The sequence below is a fragment of the Chlorocebus sabaeus genome, chromosome 29 (genome assembly GCF_047675955.1).
Source record: "Chlorocebus sabaeus isolate Y175 chromosome 29, mChlSab1.0.hap1, whole genome shotgun sequence".
Taxonomy (NCBI): domain Eukaryota; kingdom Metazoa; phylum Chordata; class Mammalia; order Primates; family Cercopithecidae; genus Chlorocebus; species Chlorocebus sabaeus.
The window spans coordinates 23,153,739-23,175,951 of record NC_132932.1 but is presented as its reverse complement, the minus strand read 5'-3'; the positions used below and the strand labels follow the sequence as shown (position 1 = coordinate 23,175,951).

Below are 22,213 nucleotides of genomic sequence, written 5' to 3'. Positions count from 1 at the left end.
TCCTTTGACTCTAGGTCTCATATCCAGGTCACACTGAGGCAAGAGGTGGGTTCTCATGGTCTTGGGCAGCTCCATCCCTGTGGCTTTTCAGGGTACAGCCTCCCTCCCAGCTGTTTTCATGGGCAGGCATTGAGTGTCTGTGGCTCCTCGAGGAACATGGTCCAAGCTGTCAGTGGATCTACCATTCTGGGATCTGGAGGACAGTAGCCGCCTTCTCACAGCTCCACTAGGCAGTGTCCCAGTAGGAACTCTGTGTGGGGGTTCTGATCCCACATTTCCCTTCTGCACTGCTATGGCATGGCTTCTTCATGGGGGCCCTGCCCCTGCAGCAAACTTTTGCCTGGGCATCCAGGTATTTCCATACATCCTCTGAAATCTGGGCAGGGGTTCCCAAACCTCAATTCTTGACTTCTGTTGCAGGCTCAACATCACATGGAAGATGCCAAGACTTGGGGCTTCCACCCTCTGAAGCCACAGCCCGAGCTCTGCATTGGCCCCTTTCAGCCACAGCTGGAGCAGCTGGGACACAGGGCACCAGGTCCCTAGGCTGCACACAGCACAGGGACCCAGGGCCCAGCCTGCAAAACCACTTTTTCCTCCTGGGCCTCCAGGCCTGTGATGGGAGGGGCTGCCATGAAGGTCTCTGACATGCCCTGGAGATATTTTCCACATAGTTCTGGGGATTAACATCAGGCTCCTTGATACTTATGCAAATTTCTGCAGCCAGCTTGAATTTCTCCCCAGAAAATGGATCTTTCTTTTCTATTGCATAATCAGGCTATAAATTTTCTGAATTTTTATGTTCTGTTTTCCTTTTTAAACTGAAAGCCTTCAACAGTATCCAAGTCACCTCTTGAATGCTTTGCTGCTTAGAAATTTCTTGCACTGGGTACCCTAAATCCTCTCTCTCAAGTTCAAAGTTCCACAAATCTCTAGGGCAGGAGCAAAATGCCACCAGTCTCTTTGCCAAAACATAACAAGAGTCACCTTTGCTCCAGTTCCCAACAAGTTCCTCATCTCCATCTGAGACCACCGCAGCCTGGACCTTTTTGTTCATAACATTATCAGCATTTTGGTCAAAGCCATTTAACAAGTCTCTAGGGAGTTCCAAACTTCCCCACATTTTCCTGTCTTCTTCTGAGCCCTCCAAACTGTTCCAACTTCTGCTTGTTACCCAGTTCCAAAGTTGCTTCCATATTTTCAGCAGCATCCCATTCTACTGGTGCCAATTTACTGTAGTAGTCCATTTTCATGCTGCTGATAACGACATACCCAAGACTGGGAAGAAAAAGAGGTTTAATTGGGCTTGCATTTCCACATGGCTGGGGAGGCCTCAGAATCATGGCAGGAGGCAAAAGGCACTTCTTACATGACAGCGGCAAGAGAAAATGAAAGGGATGCAAAAGTGAAAACCACTGATAAAGCCATCAGATTTTGTAAGACTTATTCACTGCCACGAGAACAGTATGGGGGGAACCTCCCCCATGATTCAAATTATCTCCCACTGGGTCCCTCCCACAGCATGTGGGAATTATGGGAGTACGATTCAAGATGAGATCTGGGTAGGGACACAGAACCAAACCATATTACCTGGCATCTGAATCACTGGACATAAATCACAATGGTTGGAGTTTGAGGGAGTCAGAAAGGACATCCTCTTTGGGGGAATATGGCTTGAATATCATGACCCAATTGACTTGCTACCATCACACTATCATCCACCTCCTGGGAGAGCCTGTCCAAGGGAAGACTGAGGAGGTAGGGGGCTTACCAGGATCACTGCCTTGATTGCGTCAAAGAGGAAAGTAATAAAGGAGACAGAATCTGCAGTGCTTAGCCCCATCCAGTCAAAAATACATGGATCTGTGACTATACCCCCGACTGGATACCTCACTCCCCCTGCTTAGGAAGAAATGAGTCAGAAATAACGTAAGAGGCCACAGGTGTTACTCTAAGAAAATTGCTCTCTGCAAACAGGAGGAGCAGGGAATAAACACATTCCTCTGACACCTCTGCTGCTCCAATGGACTCATTCTCAAACTGCAGCAGGTACTATGGTTTATGCCAAAACATCCCTCTGAATACTGTGTTTTAGAAAGGTAAATCAACATCGTTCTGTCAAAGAACACAGAAGAGATAACTCCACTAGACTAGATGGTTTAGATGGTGCTACACTGTCAAAATAATTTGAAGATTTTCTTATTAAATTTCATTTATGTGAGAGATTTAGCACCACTATTGTTAATTGCACCTACTGGCTTCAATCATCATTTTATTTTTTTTTACTTTAATATTTTTTAGACAGAGTCTTGCTTTGTCACCCAGGCTGGAGTTGAGTGACGTGATTTCAGCTCAGTGCAATTTCCGCCTCACAGATTCAAGAAATTCTCCTGCCTCAGCCTCTCTAATAGCTGGGGTTACAGGTGCCCACCACCACACCTGGATAATTTTTGTATTTTTAGTAGAGACGGGGTTTCACCATGTTGGCCAGGCTGGTCTCGAACACCTGACCTCAGGTGATCTGCCCGCCTTGGCCTCCCAAAGTGCTAGGATGACAGGCATGAGTCACTGTGCCCAGCCAGAATCATCATTTTTAAATACCTAAAGAGACCTTAGAAGTCATCTAGGTCAAACTCCTTATTTTAACAATGAGTAAACTATAGAGTTAGGAGACTTACCAATTACCAAATCTGAGAGTGACTATTCCTGGCACACAAAAAGAGCAAGTGCAAAAGCCCTAAAATAGAAAGGCAGTCAGTGAGTTTGAGGAGCAGACCGAGGCTTACAGCCAGGGCTGGAACCTGTTAGCAGCCATGTGCGAATACCTGGACAGATCCATTTATCAGAGTGGGAGCAGTCAAAGATCACCACCTTAAAACAGATGCCTGCATATAGTGGACCTTCCAGTGTGATGCTTATCTTTAGTTGACCATGCATTCAACACATATTTATTGAGCACCTAGTATATGCCTGGCACAGTTCTCAGTGCTATAGATACAATGAGGAACAACAAAGATGAGGTTCCTATTTTCATGGAGGTTACATCCTAGGGGAGGAGATACATAGTAAAATAAGTAAACAAATACATAAATAAGAAAATTAACATTCTAAGTTATAAAGGAAATAAAACAAGGTGATATGAGAATAATGTTGGGAGAGGACTGTTCAATTTTACATAAGATTACCAAAAAAGGCATCCATGAGAAGATAAGATTTCAGATGATACCTCAAACAGGAGGAGCCAGTTATGGAAAAAGCTAAGGATGAGTATTACTGGCAAAAGAAGAGCAAGTACCAAAGCTCCAAAGTGGAAAGGAAGTCAGTGAGTTGGAAGAACTAGAGTGTGGCTGGATTCAGTGTGGACAAGTAAGAGTGGCAAGAAATGGATAAAGGAAGGAAGAGAAAAGCCACCCAAGACATTCAAAGCCTTATGGCAAGGAGATGGAGAATCACAGAAGAGTATTTAAATAACACTGACTGCTTTGTGGAGAATGGGCTAGAAGGAGGCAAAGTAGAAACACAAAGACTAGTTGGAAGGCTGTTGATACTAACCCAGGTGAGAAGGGATGGTTCATTGGACTGGGTTGATGGCAGTAGAGAAGGGGAGAGGTGCATGGATTAGAAGTAGAACCAACAAAGCTTGCTGATGAGGGAGGAAAAGGGAGGAATCAAGGGTGACTTCTGGGTTTTTGGTTTGAGCAATGGCTATGAAGGAATTGCAATGGATGGACAGCCCTGAGGCAGAAACAGATTTGTTGGGGAGGGTACAGTCAATAGTTCTGTTTGAGTCATGTTAAGTTGGAGGTGTCCATAAAACATCCATGTGAAGAGCTTGAGTTTGCCATTCAATATGCAAGTCCAGGGCTCAGAAAGGAAACCTGAGGCTGGAGACAGGGATTTGGAAGTCATCACTTAACATTTTCATAATATATGTATGTATGTATATTTACATATATTTAATATATTTACAGCCATTATACCAGAAAAGCCACCCCCTGGAGAAAGAGTTTGGCATGCAAGAGGGCTTTGCCTGACACCCTCAATTCTAATATTTGAAATTAAGTAGAAGAGGAGGAGTAAGCAGAAGAGACTAAAAATGAACATCAATTAGAGCAGAATAAAAAGGAAAAAACCCTATTTTAGGTCATGGGAAGATTTAGCATCAAAAAGAATAGTCAAGTGTCTTGAATGCTGCCAAGAAATTGAGGAAGATGAGGCCAGAGAAGTATCCCTTGGATCTAGTAACAGGGAAGTCAATGTTGACTTTGACAAGGGTAGTTATGATACAGTTTTTCTTAGAAAAATTGGGCCTTCCCTTAGGAGAAATGGCTGAGTTCACACAAGGCTTCAGAAAGCAAGCATCATACCAAACATGTGTTTGACATTTCCACCCAGAAGGAAGTTGACTTCCTACATCTTAGGAAGACTCAATGGCATGCAGCCCCTCACAGGATGGGGTGACCAAAGAGGTCAGAGCCCTTAAGTAGCAAAAGTTGGAGGGAAAGTAGGAGAAACAAGCCTGGATCAGGAAGTGTGCGATCTTCCCAGGGCACTGAGCCAGGCCTAGGAGAGAAGCTGCCAAAATGCATCATCTCCACCAGCCACTGTCCACAGCTGCTGAGTCACCAGAGACGAGGTCAAGAGGAATCCAGACAGTACCTCCAGGGACTATGAATACAAGACTTGGAGATACAGCTGTGTCTCCATATCCCCATCCAGCTGAAGAATTTGACTCGAGCAGGAGGAAGTGTATATGGGATGGCTATTCAAGGACAAGAGTTGAGTGTTCTAGACCTTAATCTATACATTGTAAAGGGTCAAGAATAACTATGAAAGATGGGTGAAAGTTCTGCTTCATTTTGATATTATGATATAATAGAAATACATATGTGACCTCTGACCAAGGTTCTTGACATAAAGCTCAGCCGTTCTACTATCTGGTCTTTGACTGCAGTTCCTGACACAGAGCTCCTAAGGCTTTGTGATTTTCTGAGTGACAAGGGCATCTGACTCAGCTCCTAAACTCCTTGGAATTTTCTGGGTGCTAGGAGCATCTTTTAATCTAATGAGATGACTCTTGGTGTACCCCTGGATAGCCTCAGGATGGGGGCTGGTTGCCAGGGGAGCCAATCATGTGATTAGAGGGTTGGAACTTTCAGTCCTCACCCCCAACCTCTGGTGAAGGGAAAGGTGCTGAAAGTTGAGCTGATACCAATGGCCAATGAGGTAATCAACCATGCCTAGGTAATGAAGCCTCCATGAAAACTCAGAAGGATTGGGTTCAGGGAGTTTCTGAGTTGGTGAACATATCTGTGTGCCTGGAGGGTGGCACACCCCAACTCCTGCACTTGGGGCCCTTCCGGACCTCACCCTACATATCTCTTCATCTGGGCATTCATCTGTATGCTATATTGCATCCCTTTTTAAGCTAAAAAATGTAAGTAAAGTGTTTCATTTAGCTCTCCAAGCTGCTCTGGCAAATTAGTCAAAGCCAAGGACAGGCTCAATTTATAGCCTGTTTGTCAGAAGTGTAAGTGATAACCTATACTCAACCTACTACTTGAGATTGGCCTCTGAAGTGGGGGGCAGTCTTGTGGGACTGAACCCTTAGCCTGTGGGGTCTGATGCTATCTCTAGGCAGATAGTCTCTGAATTTAATTGAATTAGAGGACACCCAGTGGTGTCCAGTGAAGAATCGCTTGCTGTGTACAGAAATACCCCCACACAAGTGCTGTGTTGAGTGGAAAATAGAGAGTAAGAAAAAGCACTTTAGTTTTTTGTTTTCTGTTTTTTCCTATTTCTCAGATTGATGTAATGGGAAGAGAGAGAAGCAGGGAAGAAGAGAGTATTCCTACAGTCAAGAGCAGAACCCAGTGTGCCTCAAAAGGTAAGCAGTCACCAGTTAAAACAAACATAATGTGATTCCCATTGCAATTAAACAAGCCAGTCTGAACACTTCTCCTGACCTGGTGTGAGCCCCTACACCCATCTCTCTCCAGAGCACAAACAGCCAAATATCACACCACTAACATCTACAGAACTGTGGACAGTGAAGGGCCCTAGCCTTTCTCCCACATGCCATTGCTAAGCCATGTTACTGTACTCTGGATTGAGAGCCCAACTGCACACTTTCCTGCCATTCACTTTCTCTTTAGATTTGGCATCTCAAGACTGCTTTAAATCTAGACTCCATTTATCAGGATATGCAGCACTCTCCCCCTGCTCCACATCAGCCCAAATTTGTGGGGCATGCTTACAATCTGCATCCTTGTTACTGCTACAAACACTGAACAGGAATAGGACTGAGGCCTGAGCCCTCTACTTATCCAGGCTGATGGCAAATTTACCCAATTATAGTTCCTCATTTGCCATGTCCTCATGTTAGCCACTAAGGATTCAAGGAATACACTGTCAGATGCTTCAAATCTACACTGACAGACAACACAAGAAGGTAAGATGCTAGAAGGAAGAACTGAGATTCCAACAGATTTTAACAGGTTGGGCAAAAGCTAAATGCCAAAAAGGCAAAGCCCTGAGCCATTATTGCTGGACTCTTCCCATGACACCAGCGCTTAGCCAGACACCATGTAAGGTCACTGTCAGGAATATTAATGCATAGGTAGGCCTATCTCTGTTAACGGCAACCAAAGCGGGGCGCGGTGACTCATGCCTGTAATCTCAGCACTCAGGGAAGCTGAGGCAGGAGGATCACTTGAGTCCAGGAGGTCAAGGCTGCACTGCAGTGAGCCATGATCATGTTACCACACTCCAGCCTGGGTGACAAACCAAGATCGGCCAGGAAGGCTTTAGGATTTGAATGGGAAGTTAGGATCACTCCTATGGTGAAAGGTCCTTTAAATGTCAATATTCCATGAGTCAGGAAGTGTACCGTCCAGGCAAATCAGGCAGAATCCCCAGGCTCAAAGCCAGTCACAGTCTGCAAGGGATACATTCTCTGTATTCCTCTGGGGGGCCTCAGGGAGCTGCTCCCCCTGGCCTGGATGGCACATGGGACTTCACAGTTTGTAGCTTCCAAGGCCCATGAGGGAAAGTCAAGTTAACCAGCAGAACTTAAACTCAGTGCACCAAACACATTTTTCTTCAAAAAAAACCATGATGTATATTTGGTACCTTGAACGTGAAACAAAAGTTAAAAAATAAACCTTCCGGATCATTTTGGTTTTTCAAGTAGAATGCCGTCATGCTGAGACTTTTCAGTCTTAGGCGTCCAGAACTTTCCTGATGAAATATAAAATACATTTACTTTGGCAGGATTGGAAGGGTGGGTTAAAAGAAAAGGAGTTTTCACGGTTTTTTTTTTTCTGAGATAAAAAAATTATTTCTAGGTATTTAAGATTCTTTTTCTCTATTTGCCATCAGTTAATTATATGTTCTTCTAATATTGTTCATATAAAAGACCTAACATTTGAATAATGTCTGGATACATCTCAGCCAAAATACCATGTAGTTTTGAACTTCAGCTTCACTCTGGGTCACATTTCCAAAAGAAATATGAGCCTCAGGCCCTTCTCCACCCCTCCTAGGGCAGTGAGGTGGGCAGGGCCTTGCGAGTGCCTCCCTTACTCAGAATGAGCTGTTGACATGGACAGGTTCCTTCCCCGAGTTTAAATCTATCACAGAAGACTCTCTTTAGCAAACTGGAATTCTCAGAGCACCACTCATCCTTCTGCCACGAAACATGCATTTTCTCTGGAATTTTCTCTCTCCCTCTCTCTCCTTCCCTCCCCTTCTCAAAGACCCCACCACACACACACACACTGCACACATACCACACACACACAAATACATACCACACACTACATATACACACACATATAACCACACATTACATGCATACACATACCACAAACATGTCATGCACACACACCACAAACCACACACACAAACACATACAACACACTATATACATACACCACATATCACACACACATGCACATACACAATCACATACCACACATTACACACATACACACACCAAAACATACCCCCACACACACCACACACTATATACATACACACACACCACAAATATACCACACATACACCAAACATCAGATGTACTCACACACCACACACTACACATGTAACACATACAATACACACACCACACACTACATACATACATATAAACACAACAAACATACCCCCCACATACCATCCATACACACCACACACCACACATACAAACACATATGCCACACACTACAAACATACACACACACCACAAACATATCATGCACATATCATGCACATCCCATACTAAATACATACACACACATACATACCTACACCACAAATATACCCACACACGCACACATAGCACACATACCACACACACCCCACACACACTACATACATGCACATGCCACAAATATGCCAAATACATATACACCACATAGCACACACACTGACTCACACATTCCTAAAAATTAGCATTGACAAGCAGGGCCTAGAGTAATCAGTGAAAAGATCTTGCTGGAACACATTTCACCTTTCAGTTCCCCAAAAAGAGAAAACCTAAACATTGAGACATCTCTACATATCTGAATGTTCTTTAGTGCTCAGCACTGGGCTTCACACATGGAAGACCTTCAGTAACTAACATCTTTCCTAGGAAAGCCGGCCCAGGTTGGCCCTCTCCCCGCAAGGCCTGCATGCCTGCTGTCTGAATATTCTCTGCACCACAGAAGGCCCAAAGGCTCTGGCTGAGTAGCATGCTGGCATTTCACAAGGGGTTATTTAAAAACTCCACTATTCCTCCGAATGGGGAGCGGAAAGAAAGCCTTGCCCTGCCAATATACACAATGCAGATCCTCTTTCCCTAGGGCCTGCCCCCCCAAAAATTTTACTTAAGAGTCCATTTTTCAAGACCTTGAAGTAAGCTGACCTGTTGGAAACAGCCTCAATTAGCAAAATGTCACATGGAAAAAAGTCTACTTTAAAGTTCCCCAGGAAAAAAACTGAAAACAGTATTCTATGAACATGGCTCCATTGCTAGAGAAAAAAAAACGAGATGTTTGTCTCAAATCTTGACAAATTGTAAACTCCCTACCTCACTCTCCACCATCCTCCCCCTCCTCCTGGTCTAGCCACTCGGTGAGGGGTGACACCATTCCCGCCAAAGCACTCAGGAGAGAAGAGAATGCTGGTTATTTGGTTATTCGAGGGGCATGAGTCACTGTTGGTGAGAGGAAGTGCTGTTTGTGAGAGCCACCAGAAAAAGTGCTGTGCAGAAGTGAGCTGTTTTCTGGTGGATCTCTTGGTCTTTCTCTCCCAAAAATCGCTTCCATGCCCTGACAGGAATTCCGTGTTGAAGAAGAACATGCTCTCAGGGCCCCAACTAGGCAGTGGAATCTGCACTTTGATCCTCAAGTGAAGCATGTATTTTCCCACAGCCTCTTCACCACTAACACTCATCATTATCTCTCTGGCAGAGAAAAGGCATCTTTGTCTTTTAAATTGAGTACAAATAAATATTTTATTTTACCAAAATGGTTGCAGGGGGAGAATCTCAAAAGCATGGAGTGTTAGGTTATTCTTGGGGTTCACAGGGCCCATTCAATCAGTCAGCATACGTTTATTAAGCACCTACTATGCGCCAAGTACTGTTTTTGATACTGAGAGTGCAACAGTCAACAAAACAGACAAGAATCACTTTTCCCAAGGAGCTCATATTCTAACTTGGGGAAGCAGAAATAAACACAATAGAGAAGTAAATTGTATACTATGTCATTTGCAAAAAGGAGATCCAAAGTGCTGGGGGATGGGATATAAACTGCAGCTTTAAATAGAATGTTCAGGGCAGACCAGAATAGGTCTAGGTTCCTTAAAGAATCACTTTTTTTTTTTCTGATTATCCAAACTGACAAGTTGGATCTTGCCATCTTCCTTGGAGATTTCAAAGGGTCTACACTCTCGAGGAACCTGGCTGGGACCTGCAGGACTCTGGAGTCTGTCTGCCTCTACCCAAGGCAGTAGAGTGACCCTTTCCTCCTTGGTTCAAGTACCTCTCTGCCTCCACAGCCCTCCAGCTCCAGTCTGGTTAGGCCCGAGCATGGCTGCTCCCCAAGCACCTCCTGCCTCCTGGATAAGTGGGGGCCTCTGCCATCCTACTGTCCCTGGCTGTTCTCCTGGCCATGCTTCTGCCCAGTGAGACATAGCCCAACAATGCTCACACCTTATAACACCAGTGCAACCGACATACGCAGAAAACACGCACATGTCAACAACTGATTAATTATGCAGACATGATATTCTTGTTGCCAACCTCAGAGACCATTACTGAGTATCAGCATTTGTGTTAATTCAGTAGCAAAAAAAAAAAAAGAAGAAGAAGAAGAAGAAGAAGAAAGAAAGAAAAAAACACATTACCAGCTCTTCCCAATTTGGCAATGAGACATCACCCAACCTGACAAAGTCCAGAAACACGCCGGGGACATATTCATGTTTATTCAAGGTCTTTCTCACCCCTACAACTTTATTTCTTTCAGGAAACAGCTCGTCTGTGTAGCTGAAATCATGCAGGCTTTCAAAATGCAGCCTTCCAAGAGAAGAAAAAGACAGAAATGCGTTGTTTGCACATACTCCGAAAAACATTTATATTCATCATAAGCTGGTTTGTTTTTCTAAGCTTTTCAGGGCAGGAAGTGTTCAGTGCGAACACATCAGTGGAGCTGCCAGATTTGCTGTTTGGATGCTCATGCCTTTCAAAACTTTTTTTTTTTTTTCTTTTTTGAGATGGAGTCTCGCTATGTCACCCAGGCTGGAGTGTAGTGGTGCGATTTCAGCTCACTGCAAGTTCCATCTCCCGGATTCACGCCATTCTCCTGCCTCAGCCTCCCAAGTGAGTATCTGGGACTACAGGTGCCCGCCACCATGCCCAGTTAATTTTTTGTATTTTTTAGTAGAGACGGGGTTTCACCATGTTAGCCAGGATGGTCTTGATCTCCTGACCTCATAAGCCGCCCACCTCAGCCTCCCAGAGTGCTGGGATTACAGGCGTGAGCCACCGCGCCCAGCCTCAAAGCCCTTAAGCAAGACAATAGGAAGACAGAGATTTAGAGTCAGGGTGTCTTTGTTCAATGTGTATAAAATGGCATCACTCTCATTTCCATAAACCACAAAAAATAATCCTTGGGGGTTAGCAGGACATATTAAAGACTTCTTAAAAACAAAAGGTGATGCTTTTACAATATTAAGATGCTAACATCAACCCCTGCAATACAATGGTAAAAAAGCCACATTGGAGTCATAAATCAGCAGGAAAAACAAAAAAACCTGTTACAAATATACTATCTTTTGTTAAAAGAAAAAAAAAGAAGAATACAAACTACAGTCCCTGATCCAAGCAGTACGTTGGGTGTGACTTGACGTTGGCACATTTTAGGGTATACTTTAAATTTCTTAATATACGGAATTAAGAATACTTTTGGGTGTTTAAAACATCATCATACCATTCTATACTTATTTGACATGAAAATGTCACTTGGGGACTGAGCGCCGTGGTTCACACCTATAATCCCAGCACTTTGGGAGGCTGAAGCGCGAGACCAGCATAACCAACATGGTGAAACCCGTCTCTACTAAAAATATGAAAATTAGCCAGGCATTGTGGCAGGTGCCTGTAATCCCAGCTACTCGGGAGGCTGAGGCAGGAGAATCGCTTGAATCTTGGAAGCGGAGGTTGCAATGAGCCAAGATCGTACCATTGCACTCCAGCCTGGGCAACAATGAAACTCCATCTCAAAATAAATAAATAAACGAAGAAAAGAAAATGTCACTTGGTTTGGGGTTTGAATAAACATTGGAGTCACTGGTAGCAGATACTTGGAAAATCACATTCATAAACTAGACAAACTTGCAGACACTGGACATCTGTTATAATATATTGGTGATGGCGGCTCAGATTTCGAAAGGGAGCCAGACTTGCAGTTGGGAGCCCAAGCGTCCAACCCACCTCTGCAAGAAAGTGGCCATGTGGCTCCTCACATGTCCTTTCAGGTCTCCAGGTCTTACTCTCCACACTGCTAAAGGCGGGCATCATGCTAGATGAACTCCAAAATTCTCCACAGCAGAAGGAAAGCCAGGCAGGAGGATGAAGTTGCAGTAATTTTGTTTCTCTACTGTATTTTTTTAAATTATCAAAGTAATATCATTGATGTGAATTTAGAAAAAAAGTTTCCTGAGCAGAAAAATACCCAGTAGTCAAAAAATAAAACTCTGGTATCCTTTGTCGTGAGAATCATTGCATTTTCTTAAATCAAAAGGAGGCACAGGAGAGAAAAACTGCACAGTGTCCCTCTCACTGACTCAAAGAGCCCTCAGATAGAGCCACACTCAACTCAGTGATAAAAGGAAAATGTAGAATAACTTCATGATAAAAGAATCAACATTCTTTTATGCTTATTTCTTCACCCCACTGCTACTGGTGAGAGGAAGCAGCTTGCATATTTTGACAAGGCGTATTTGTGCTCTCAAGGCTTCAGTTTCCTAAAATAATGTATATGATAGTGTTATTTAAACTGTAAAGAGCTATACAAATGTATGATATTATGATTGTGATAATCACAAAGTTCTAAAGGCAAGGTTTTAATGTAAACCTTAGTACTACTGTACAAGCATGCGTTGTGTTTGGTGCTAGCCATGAGAGACGGAACAAGACACTCCATGCTCCATGGAACTCCCTGTCTGGGATTGGGTGTGGAATGAGAAACAGACAAGCAAGTAGGCAATTATGATGCTATGTGACAAGGACTATCCAAGACAGGGAAGAACACAGTGCTGGGGGGCATAGGAGCATAAGTGGCACTACAGAGGCAATGACCACAAAGCTGAGATGTAAAGAATAAGTAGGAATTAGCCAGAAAAATGGAGAGGACAGAGGAACAGACCTTCTAGAACAACAGGGGCATAACGAACAACACAGGCAAGGACAGGAGACGGGGGGCAACAGTCCAAGCTGCATGAATGGTGTGTAGCTCTGCAGAGCTGGATTCTAGAATGTGGGGGAAGTTGGGAGAAGAGAAGTTGGAGAGGTAGGCATGGGCTGGATCCTGAAGGGAGTCTGGAAGGCAGACCATGAGGTCCATGTTCATCCTGAGGAAGCAGTGGAGAGATATTAAGTAGAGAAGTGAAATTATTATTATGAAGAATGGATGGGAGGGTAAATTATACAGAAGGCAGGGAAACTAGTGAGGCCACTGTAACATTCCAGGAGACAAATGATGGGGCAACAAGGATTGAGTGGAAAATGAACCAGAACAAAATAATATATCTCAGAACTCAAGAAAAAATTATCCTAATATATTTGAAATATTGGGACAAGTGGCAAAGTTTCAGGCAAACTACGTTAACAGTTTGGTTCATTACCAAAAACTGACTCCAAATAGAAGAGGAAAATCTCAATAGTCCTTTAACCAATAAAAAAATAGAATCAGTTTTTTACATTCTTTCCATAAAGAAAACCATACAACCACAAGGTTTTAGAGGTGTGCCCTACAAAACATGTGTGCTCTACACAACATTCAAAGTATAAATAATTATTATCTTTAAAAAAAACTCTTTCAAAGAATAGTAAAAGGACACCCAATAATTCATCTTATGAGTTTATTATGATCTTGAAAACAAAACCAAGTAAGAATAATAAAAGAAAAAAATCACACATCAGTCTCGCTCTAAAATGAAGGCAAAATTTCTAAATAAAAGACAGACAAAATAAATCTAACATTGTACAAAAATAAACTATCAACAGTAGAATGAATCAGTAAATCATGGTGTATGTACACACTGGAATACAATAGAGCAGTAAAAATGAGTGAGCTCAGCTTCACAGGTCAACAGAGATGAAATTTAAAACTACAATACTGAGCAGAATAGACAACGTATGATTTCATTTGTATAAAATCCAAAACAATGATAGCAACAAATGATATATTATTTAGGGATACATACTCAAATAGTAAACTATAAAGATAAGGAAGTATAAAAACAAAATTCACCTTTGCTGTGCTTACATCTGAGCAGAGAGGAGGAGAGAGTAAGGAAAAGTCATACAAGAAGCTTCACAGGTATTGATAAGGTTCCATTTCCTAAGCTCCACGGTGGGCACCTAATTGTTCCACTATGTCATTATTACTGAGCCATCTTACATATTATTGTGCAATTGAGCACTACACAAATTTATATGGCCATCTTCCTTTAAACATCACATCATATAAATTCTTTTGTATATACATTTTATAATAAGTTTTAGGCCAGGTGTGGTGGCTCACACCTGTAATCTCAACACCTTGGGAGGCCAAGACGGGTGGATCACTTGAGCCCAGGAGTTCGAGACCAGCCTGGGCAACATAGTGAAACCCCATTTCTACAAAAAATGCAAAAACAAAAACAAAAACAAAAAATCAGGCTGCTGTGGTGGCACACACCCAAAAAATCAGCTATCTGGGAGGCTGAGATGGGAGGATCACCTAAGCCCAGGAGGTGGAAGCGACAGTGAGCCAAGATCGTGCCACTGCACTCTAGCCTGGCGACAGAGCAAGACCTTGTCTCAAAAAAGTTAATTAAGTTTGTTTTAAATCAGGCATGTGTGTGTGTGTGTGTGCGCGCGCGCGTGTGTGTGTACGCATGTATATACTTAACACTAGATACAGTTTTGCTTGTATCCATAGGAAAGTGGTGAATTATTTAATAAATTCTTCAGCTCAACAGATAAATAAGGAGGAAAATGAGTAAACACAGATCCTCCCTCAATCAATGCACCTAAAACAATTCCATATGAATAAAAGAACGTGAAGGTTAAAAATATATAAATATATATAATTTCACTATTTTCTAGAATTAAGAATTGCAAAAAAAGAGTCTGTTATCAATCAGATTGTTTTCCCATTATGAGTTACTTTTCTTTCATCTGGAGTTTTTGAACGTATTTGTAACAGGTGATTTAAAGTATCTGTCAAATACGTCCAACATCTGGCTTCCTGAAAGACAGTTTTTATTAACTGCTTTCTTTTCATGTTACGGGCCACACTTTGCTGTTTCATTGTGTGCCTCATAACGTATGGCTGAAAACTGGACAGTTTAAATAATATAATGTGGCAAACTCTAGAAATCTTTTCATCTTCCTTCTCAGAAGTTAGAAATTTTACCAATTATGTATATGTCTCAGTATGTGTCTTTTCTCATCAGTCCTGGCTGTTAGCCAGAGAGTGCACCCTTTGAGATACAAGTCTTCCTTCATTCAAGGAAACTTTCTAACAGTTGTTTCATTATTGCCTCTTCTCCGTCCTTTCCTTTCCTCCTGCTGCTTCTATCGTTTGAACAATTAAGACTTCTAAACCTGTTCTCCAAGTCTCTTAGCTTTTCCCTCATGCTTTACACTTTGTGGTTTTCCACTGTGTTAGATGGTATTTCCTCCACTTGGCTTTCCTTCAACTCTTCCACTGAATTTTTGCTTGGAAAATCTCATTTGGTTTTTAGTTTAAGAAAGTGGTGTTGGGCTGTAGTGGAATCTCCTCACATACTCTTAGTTGGTGGCTGTTCCAGTTTTCCTCTGTCCCCTGCATCAGTATTGTTTCAATAAGAGCTGTCTGTTCTGGACATATGGCCTGTTATTCCTCCTTCTGGCTGCTAGGCCCCCTAGGTGTGCTGCTTTCATATTCTTTCACATACACAATCTAAGAAGTAATATTGAAGGATATTTTGAAATCATACGTAGCTTATCAGTATGTTAACGGAGAGGGGGATAGCTGTAGGCTATGTAAAGATTAAACTCTACATTGGTTATCTCCTTGCAAGCAAAAGAAGACAGAGGACGTCACAGCTAGCTGTGGTCTGAGCGATAAAAGGAAGAAGATGGAGCAAGATATGCTGATGCCACCTCAGGAAGTCCTAAGAGCTGCACTGTTGAGTAGAGTAGCCAGTAGACACACGTGGCTATCGCACATTCTAAATGCAGCTAGTCTGAATTGAGATGGGCTGAAAGTGTAAAATAAGTACTTGATTTCAAAAGACTTAGTAGGAAAAAAAGTAACTTAAAATAATGCACTTAAAATTTTCATATTGATTACAGGTTGAAATAATATTTGGATATATTAAATTAAATTAAATACGTTACTAAAATTAATGTTCACTTGTTACTTTTAACTTTATTTTATTTTATTTTATTTTATTTTATTTTAGAGACAGAGTTTCACTCTGTGGCCCAGGCTAAAGTGCAGTGGGGCAATCATAGCTCACTGCAACTTCAAACTCCTGGGCTCAAGGGAGTCTCCCACCTCAGCCTCCTAAGTAGCCAGGACAACAGGGACCTCTACTATACCAGCTAATTGTTTATTTTTTTTTAGAGACAGGGTCTTGCTGTGTTGCCCAGGCTTCAAACTCCTCATCTCAAGTAGTCCTCCCACCTCAACCCCTCAAAGCACTGGAATTACAGGTGTGAGCCACTGAATCCACCCCTTTTAGCTTATTTTAATATAGCTCCTAGAAAATGTACAGTTATATATGTGGCCTGCATTACATTTTTATTGAACAATGCTGCTATATAGGATCCTGGAGTAGTTCTTCCTTCCCTAAAAGTTCTGAGGAGAAGCAAAGGCACTGATTTAAGTCAGGCAAGTGTTTCCAATACATTTTTACTCACTAAGATGTAGTCTTTGGTTCAAGACTAAGAAGATGATATCTAAAGGGGCTTCATAAAATAATAATCAAGACCTCATGGCATTGCAGACCCCATACCTAAGAAGGGGTCCCACCCACACATCAATTATTAGCTCTACCACCAACCTCAAACCACTGTGAAAAGACCTAACTGCAAGAACACAACATAGAAGAATCCCACAATGAAACAGAACAACTAAATCATTTGATTGCTAAGCAGGAAGCCATAAAACAGCACAAATGTTCTAACTGCAATGTTTCCGCAACCCAAGACATGAAGCTTCTTCCACTTCTTCCATTTTTAGCAGCTGCAACTCAAGCATAATTCAAACAGTATGACTATATCTATTTCTGACGATGATATCTCATCGTTACTACAAACCTGTTTGTCCCCTCACATAGCAAGTCACTGCCCACAGTAAAACACTGACCAATGTGATTGGTTGTGTTTAGGAGTAAGTGAAATGCAAATGAATCAAAAGCTGCTTGTGAGAAAACCTGTCTATACCCTTCTTTAAAAACAGCTCTGCTTTGATGAAAAGCGTTTTTAAGTGTTCAGAGGGAAAAATGGTGTAGCTGCTTGCCTGCATCTACTCAGAGGTCTGTGACAGGTTGTAAAAGAGAGGCGTCTGCTACTTGGCTTAGGGCAGAAACCCAGGCTGTGGAGAAGAGGCCAGACCAGGAGGAAGGAGGAGGGAGGACGAGCTAGCTGCCAGCAAGAGGCTGGAAAGAGCCCATTGCGGGGTTTCTCCACGTACCGAGGGAAGTCACAGGGAAAGGCAGTTTCATATTCCTGGGGCCTTACTTTCATTTTGCTGTCCTCAAGGAAGATAAAGGAGAAAGAAGGAACAGCTACCTTGTTAAATGACTATGACATGCCAGGCATCTACTAGATGCTTGGCATAATTTATCTACATTAATTTCATATCAACTCTGCACAAGGAAGTTAATATCATCTCCGTTTGAGAAACACGGAAAGAAATGAGGTTCTGGAGGTAAAGAGAGCTGTCTAATATCACAGTTAGAATGTGGCAGAGCCTGTTGGAAAACTCATTCATTTCCTCTTCCCAGAGCCATACAGGATATAAAATAATTTTCCTTTGGGCAAAAAATAAATGAAGTTAAACATTTAGAAGAAAATATAAGAGGAAATCTTTGTGGCATCAAAGTAAGAAGGGATTTCTTTAAAAAGACACACAAAAAGGCAAACTATAAAAGAATTGATCAGTAATCATCCTTCCATTCACTGATTCAACAAATATTTTTGAACATGTGACACTTGTCACACACTGCCCCAGGAACCTAGGATACATCACTGAACAAAAGAGACCAAAAACCCTGCTGTCCAAGAGCTTATATTTCTAGAGAGAAACTATAATAAATTCAAATAAACATTTTTGTTCACCACTAAAGATAAAAAATACAGGCCAAAGACTGAGAAAAGGTATATAACCAACAAAGAATTTGTATCCAGAATACATAAATAAACGAAACTAAACAAATAAACTAAAAGAAAGAAAAACAAAAACAAAAAAACCCTTAAGGGCAAAAGAGTAAGTAATTCACAGAAGTAGAAAGGCAAATGCCAGTAAATATGAAAAGATGGGTATTTCACTAGTAGTCAGGGCAATATAAATTATAATAATGAAGAGATACCATTTTATAACTATGAACTGGCAAAAATGAAAAAGACTGACAATATCAAGTACTGAAGATAATGCGGTACAAGGATTCCTAATTGTTCAGTTAAACTATACATTGTTGCCATATTTTGCCTAATAATTTTTCCAATAACTAGTAAACCTGAAGATGGGCACATCATTTCCCCCAGCAATTCCACTCCTAGGTATAGACCTTAGAAAAATGAACGTATATAAAGAAGATATATAGAATTGTTTGTAAAAAACAAAATTGAAAACAACTAAATGTACAAGCGAATAAAGAATTTTGATGCCTTCATACAGTGAAATACTACACAATGGTGAAAATAAATGAACTATAAACTATATTTAACAACACGAATAATCTCACTAACATAATGCCAAGTAATTGAAGCAAGTTACAGAATACTCACAGTATAGTTTTACTTACAAAAAGTGGGTTTTTTGGTTTTTGGGGGTTTTTTTTCCCCAGAGATGGGGTCTTGCTATGTCACCCAGGCTGGAATGCAGTGGCCATTCACAGGCACAACCATAGCACACTACAGCCTCAAACTCCTGGCCTCAAGTGATCCTCCTCTGTCAGCCTCCCAAGTGGCTGGAACTTCAGGTCCTAGCCATTTATACAAAGTTTTAAAAGTTCAAAACAACACTGTATATTTTGTTTAGAAATATGTAGCAAAAGTATAAAGAAAAGGAAAGAGATTATGAACTCAAAATTCAGAATGGTCGTTTCCTCTGAAGACAAAAGGGAGAGAAAAAGGAAAATGTGGCTAGGGTTTTGTATTGACAAAGTTTTATTTTGTAAACTGGGAGGTGGTAAATGTGTGAGTCTGTATTATTTATTTAATCTATTTACTTATTAACAAACTAAGCAGAAATCTCCCAAAAATTATAATATCTATGAGGCATAAGCAAGGATGCTCAAAACATAAATTAATGTTATCCTTGATAGGTTGTAAACAAGTAATCTTCGCTTCAGGTTTCAAATCTACCATGAAGCTCTAAGGTTGGAATACGAACGTCAAGTTTTTAGCTGGGGACATATGTATGGCCTAAAATACTATTATGCAAGGGAGAAAACATAAATGTTTTTACTAAAAGCAGAATGAGAAAACAAAAACAAAATGATTATGTGTCAGGCTATCAAAGGTTAAGCCAGATCTTTAAGATGTCTTAGGAAAAAACACAGCTATATGAGAAAACAATAGCAGCTCCTATATGAGAAGCTCAGGTTTTGAAAGTATGAGACAAGCGTATAAAGGGCCATGGAACAGAGCGCTACTGACCTTAGAGAATGAGGGTGTGAAAGAGGCGCTGGGTATCGTACTGTATGGACAGGGAGTCCAGATGCAACAAGACTGCCAGGAACTGTTCTCTGCTACTTAGGTCCTGTTACCCATTTACCTCCTCAATTTGACGTGGACTTCTTCCAGACAGATACTATATCCTCAAATGAGTCCTCATTATGTCCCAGGATCTGCTCTAGATTGTGTGAGAGACCCAGAGGTAAAATAGACATAGGCCTCAAGGAATGGGGAAGAAAAGTCAAATGGGAAGTCCAATGAAGGAGAAAAGACATGTAGAAATAATTACATGGTGGGATACAAAAATGGGGAGATGTATGCCAGTGGGAGGATTGGGAAAGGCTTTGTGGATGTCTTGAGTGATGAAGGATAGCTAGGATTAACAACAGAGGGGCAGGGAGGAAGGACTGAGAGGAGGGGAAAATAAGAAGAGGAAAATATGGAGCAGTGCAAGTTCAGTTTGACTACAGCCTGAGTACACAATTGGCCACATTATTTGGAGGAAACAACAAGCCACATGCAAGGGCAAAGTAAAAACTCAGCAATACCTATCTTGATGGCTGTGTACAGAAGGTCTGAGCAAGTATCAACCATCTTTCATTCTCCCCACTAATGCTAGTTTCATCTTGGCTCCAAGGAATGACCAATGTTGTTGAGCCAATGCCTTAAATTGAATTTGTGGCCAAAGTCCAAATATTTCCAAGTGAATTTCCTTGTACTCTTAAACCTCTGAAAAACATCAGGCAAGCTTTGATGGCCTGCCTGGGAAGTCTTTCTCACCACTAGGCAGTTTAGTCCACCAGACATAGGTTGGGTAATCAACTAGGGAGAAAAGTTGATGGGAGGCAAATCAGAATACAGTCACATTTTTTTACAAGTTGTAAACAACACATTTTTGTAACTGAAGAAATAAACATAGCTCACTTCTAAGAAAGCAAACATTTGTAGGAAAGTCATTAGATGACATCTGCTCTCTAATGGAAAATGTAAGGAAAACAGTGTGATTCAGGCCAAACCAAGGGAAACACCAATTAGTATTATTTAGACTACGGCACTATCATGCTTCCTTGTACAATAAACAAACACTGAATCTCTTTACACTTTAACACCAATGTTCTCCCATGAGACACCAACTTAGTTCCTCTTCCAATATACTAGTCATCAATCTACTCAGCCATTTGTGCCAACAGCAAGGACGAGTGATATTGGTAGGCTCTTCCGGCAGACCTAACATATCTCAGAGAAAAAGGATAAAAAGAAATGGAAAAGAAGAATGTGATGGTGAAAGAGTGACAAAAGACAGAGAAAGAACAAAGGTAAATGCATCTAAGGTAGTGTGACAAGTAGAGTTCCCTACCTGCTACTTTCTGGCCTGGACACCACAGGTTTTCCAGAACAAGACATCTGGTGAGCTATAGGTGTCTGCTATTAGTTCTGACTCTCTCTTTTTCTATGAACCTTGGGCAGGTCTGTCTCGAGCTCCATGATCTCTGATGTTCTCTTTATCCCATCCCTGAGTCTCTAAATCAACTGGCCAACCATAAATTATGCCAGAGAGAATACAGAGAATCCTGCTACATACAGTCAAGAGCCCTCTCCCAGGGTCACAGAGTCAAGATGCCAGCATTCAGGCAACTAAGATACCCAAGCGTCTCTAGCCAGAAACTGTCCAAAATGACTGAAGAAAAACAGAATGAGAATATCAAAAATAGTTTTGAAATTGTTTAATGCCAACCATACGACACAAATTTTAAGGCATTTTTTGCTAGATCAAGTACAGGTAGGATCAAATAAAAAAAGAAGTCACTAATGACAGATTTTTAAATGTCCATTCTTAGGAAAAGAGGAGCAGTGTTATGGGGAGTAAATAAATAAAATTCAAGAAGTATCCTTGATATGGAGGGTTAGCAGCTGAAGACCACAACAGGGCACAGAGGAAACAGGAACACCTTCACTTGAGGTCTGTCTCTTACCATGCACCGACAGCAGTCAGGGAAGCTGGGAAAGCAAGTGGGCCACACCCAATGTGAGTCTGTAGATAGGGCTGTCCACGACCCCAGCTGCCAGAGCCAGCCCTTTCAGAGTACTGTTCAAAGTATTTAATGCACAGGCACTAACCAATCAGATAAATGTCAGCCAGAACTATTAATATGTCTAGGCTCGTAAATATTTGCCAACATTAATCTCAAATCCATTCTTGATCATCTTAAAGATGAATTTCTAGGGCACAAAAGCAAACAGTGGGGGACCTATGGTAGCCATTAGTGCTGCTCACTAAATAATTTCAGTTCTCCTCCCGGGTCCATGATAGAAGTGTACGACCCCACCCCTTTGAAGTCGAGTATGTCCACATGACTTACTTTAACTAATAAAATATAAATGACATGTGTCACCTCTATTCAGAAGCCTTTAAGATCAAGCACCCAATTTGCCACATTTTCTATTTTTGTCTGACATGGAAATCTGCAACGTTTCAGATGGCAAAAGCACTGAGAAGAAATGTGATAGATATGTAAATGAACAAGAAAAAATCCTTTCTGTATTATGTCACTAAAATATTTTGATTATTTG

At 41.5% G+C, this 22,213-nt stretch overlaps 1 protein-coding gene across 12 annotated transcripts in view; it reads right to left on the bottom strand.

Annotated features, from left to right (window-relative positions):
• Nucleotides 1-22,213, bottom strand: part of ADAMTSL3 (ADAMTS like 3) — a 402,196-nt gene that overhangs the window by 354,833 nt on the left and 25,150 nt on the right. For 9 of the 12 annotated variants that reach the window (XM_037987795.2, XM_037987796.2, XM_037987799.2 and 6 more), the window contains exon 1: nt 10,393-10,632. The exons of 2 other annotated variants lie outside the window; for them this stretch is intronic. In XM_037987795.2, the coding sequence (XP_037843723.2) occupies nt 10,393-10,617 (225 nt within the window). In that variant the 5' untranslated portion in view covers nt 10,618-10,632. Of the gene's footprint in view, nt 1-10,392; nt 10,633-11,977; nt 12,102-22,213 lie in introns of those variants that run through there. One more of the 12 variants, XM_037987797.2, reaches the window with a different exon arrangement.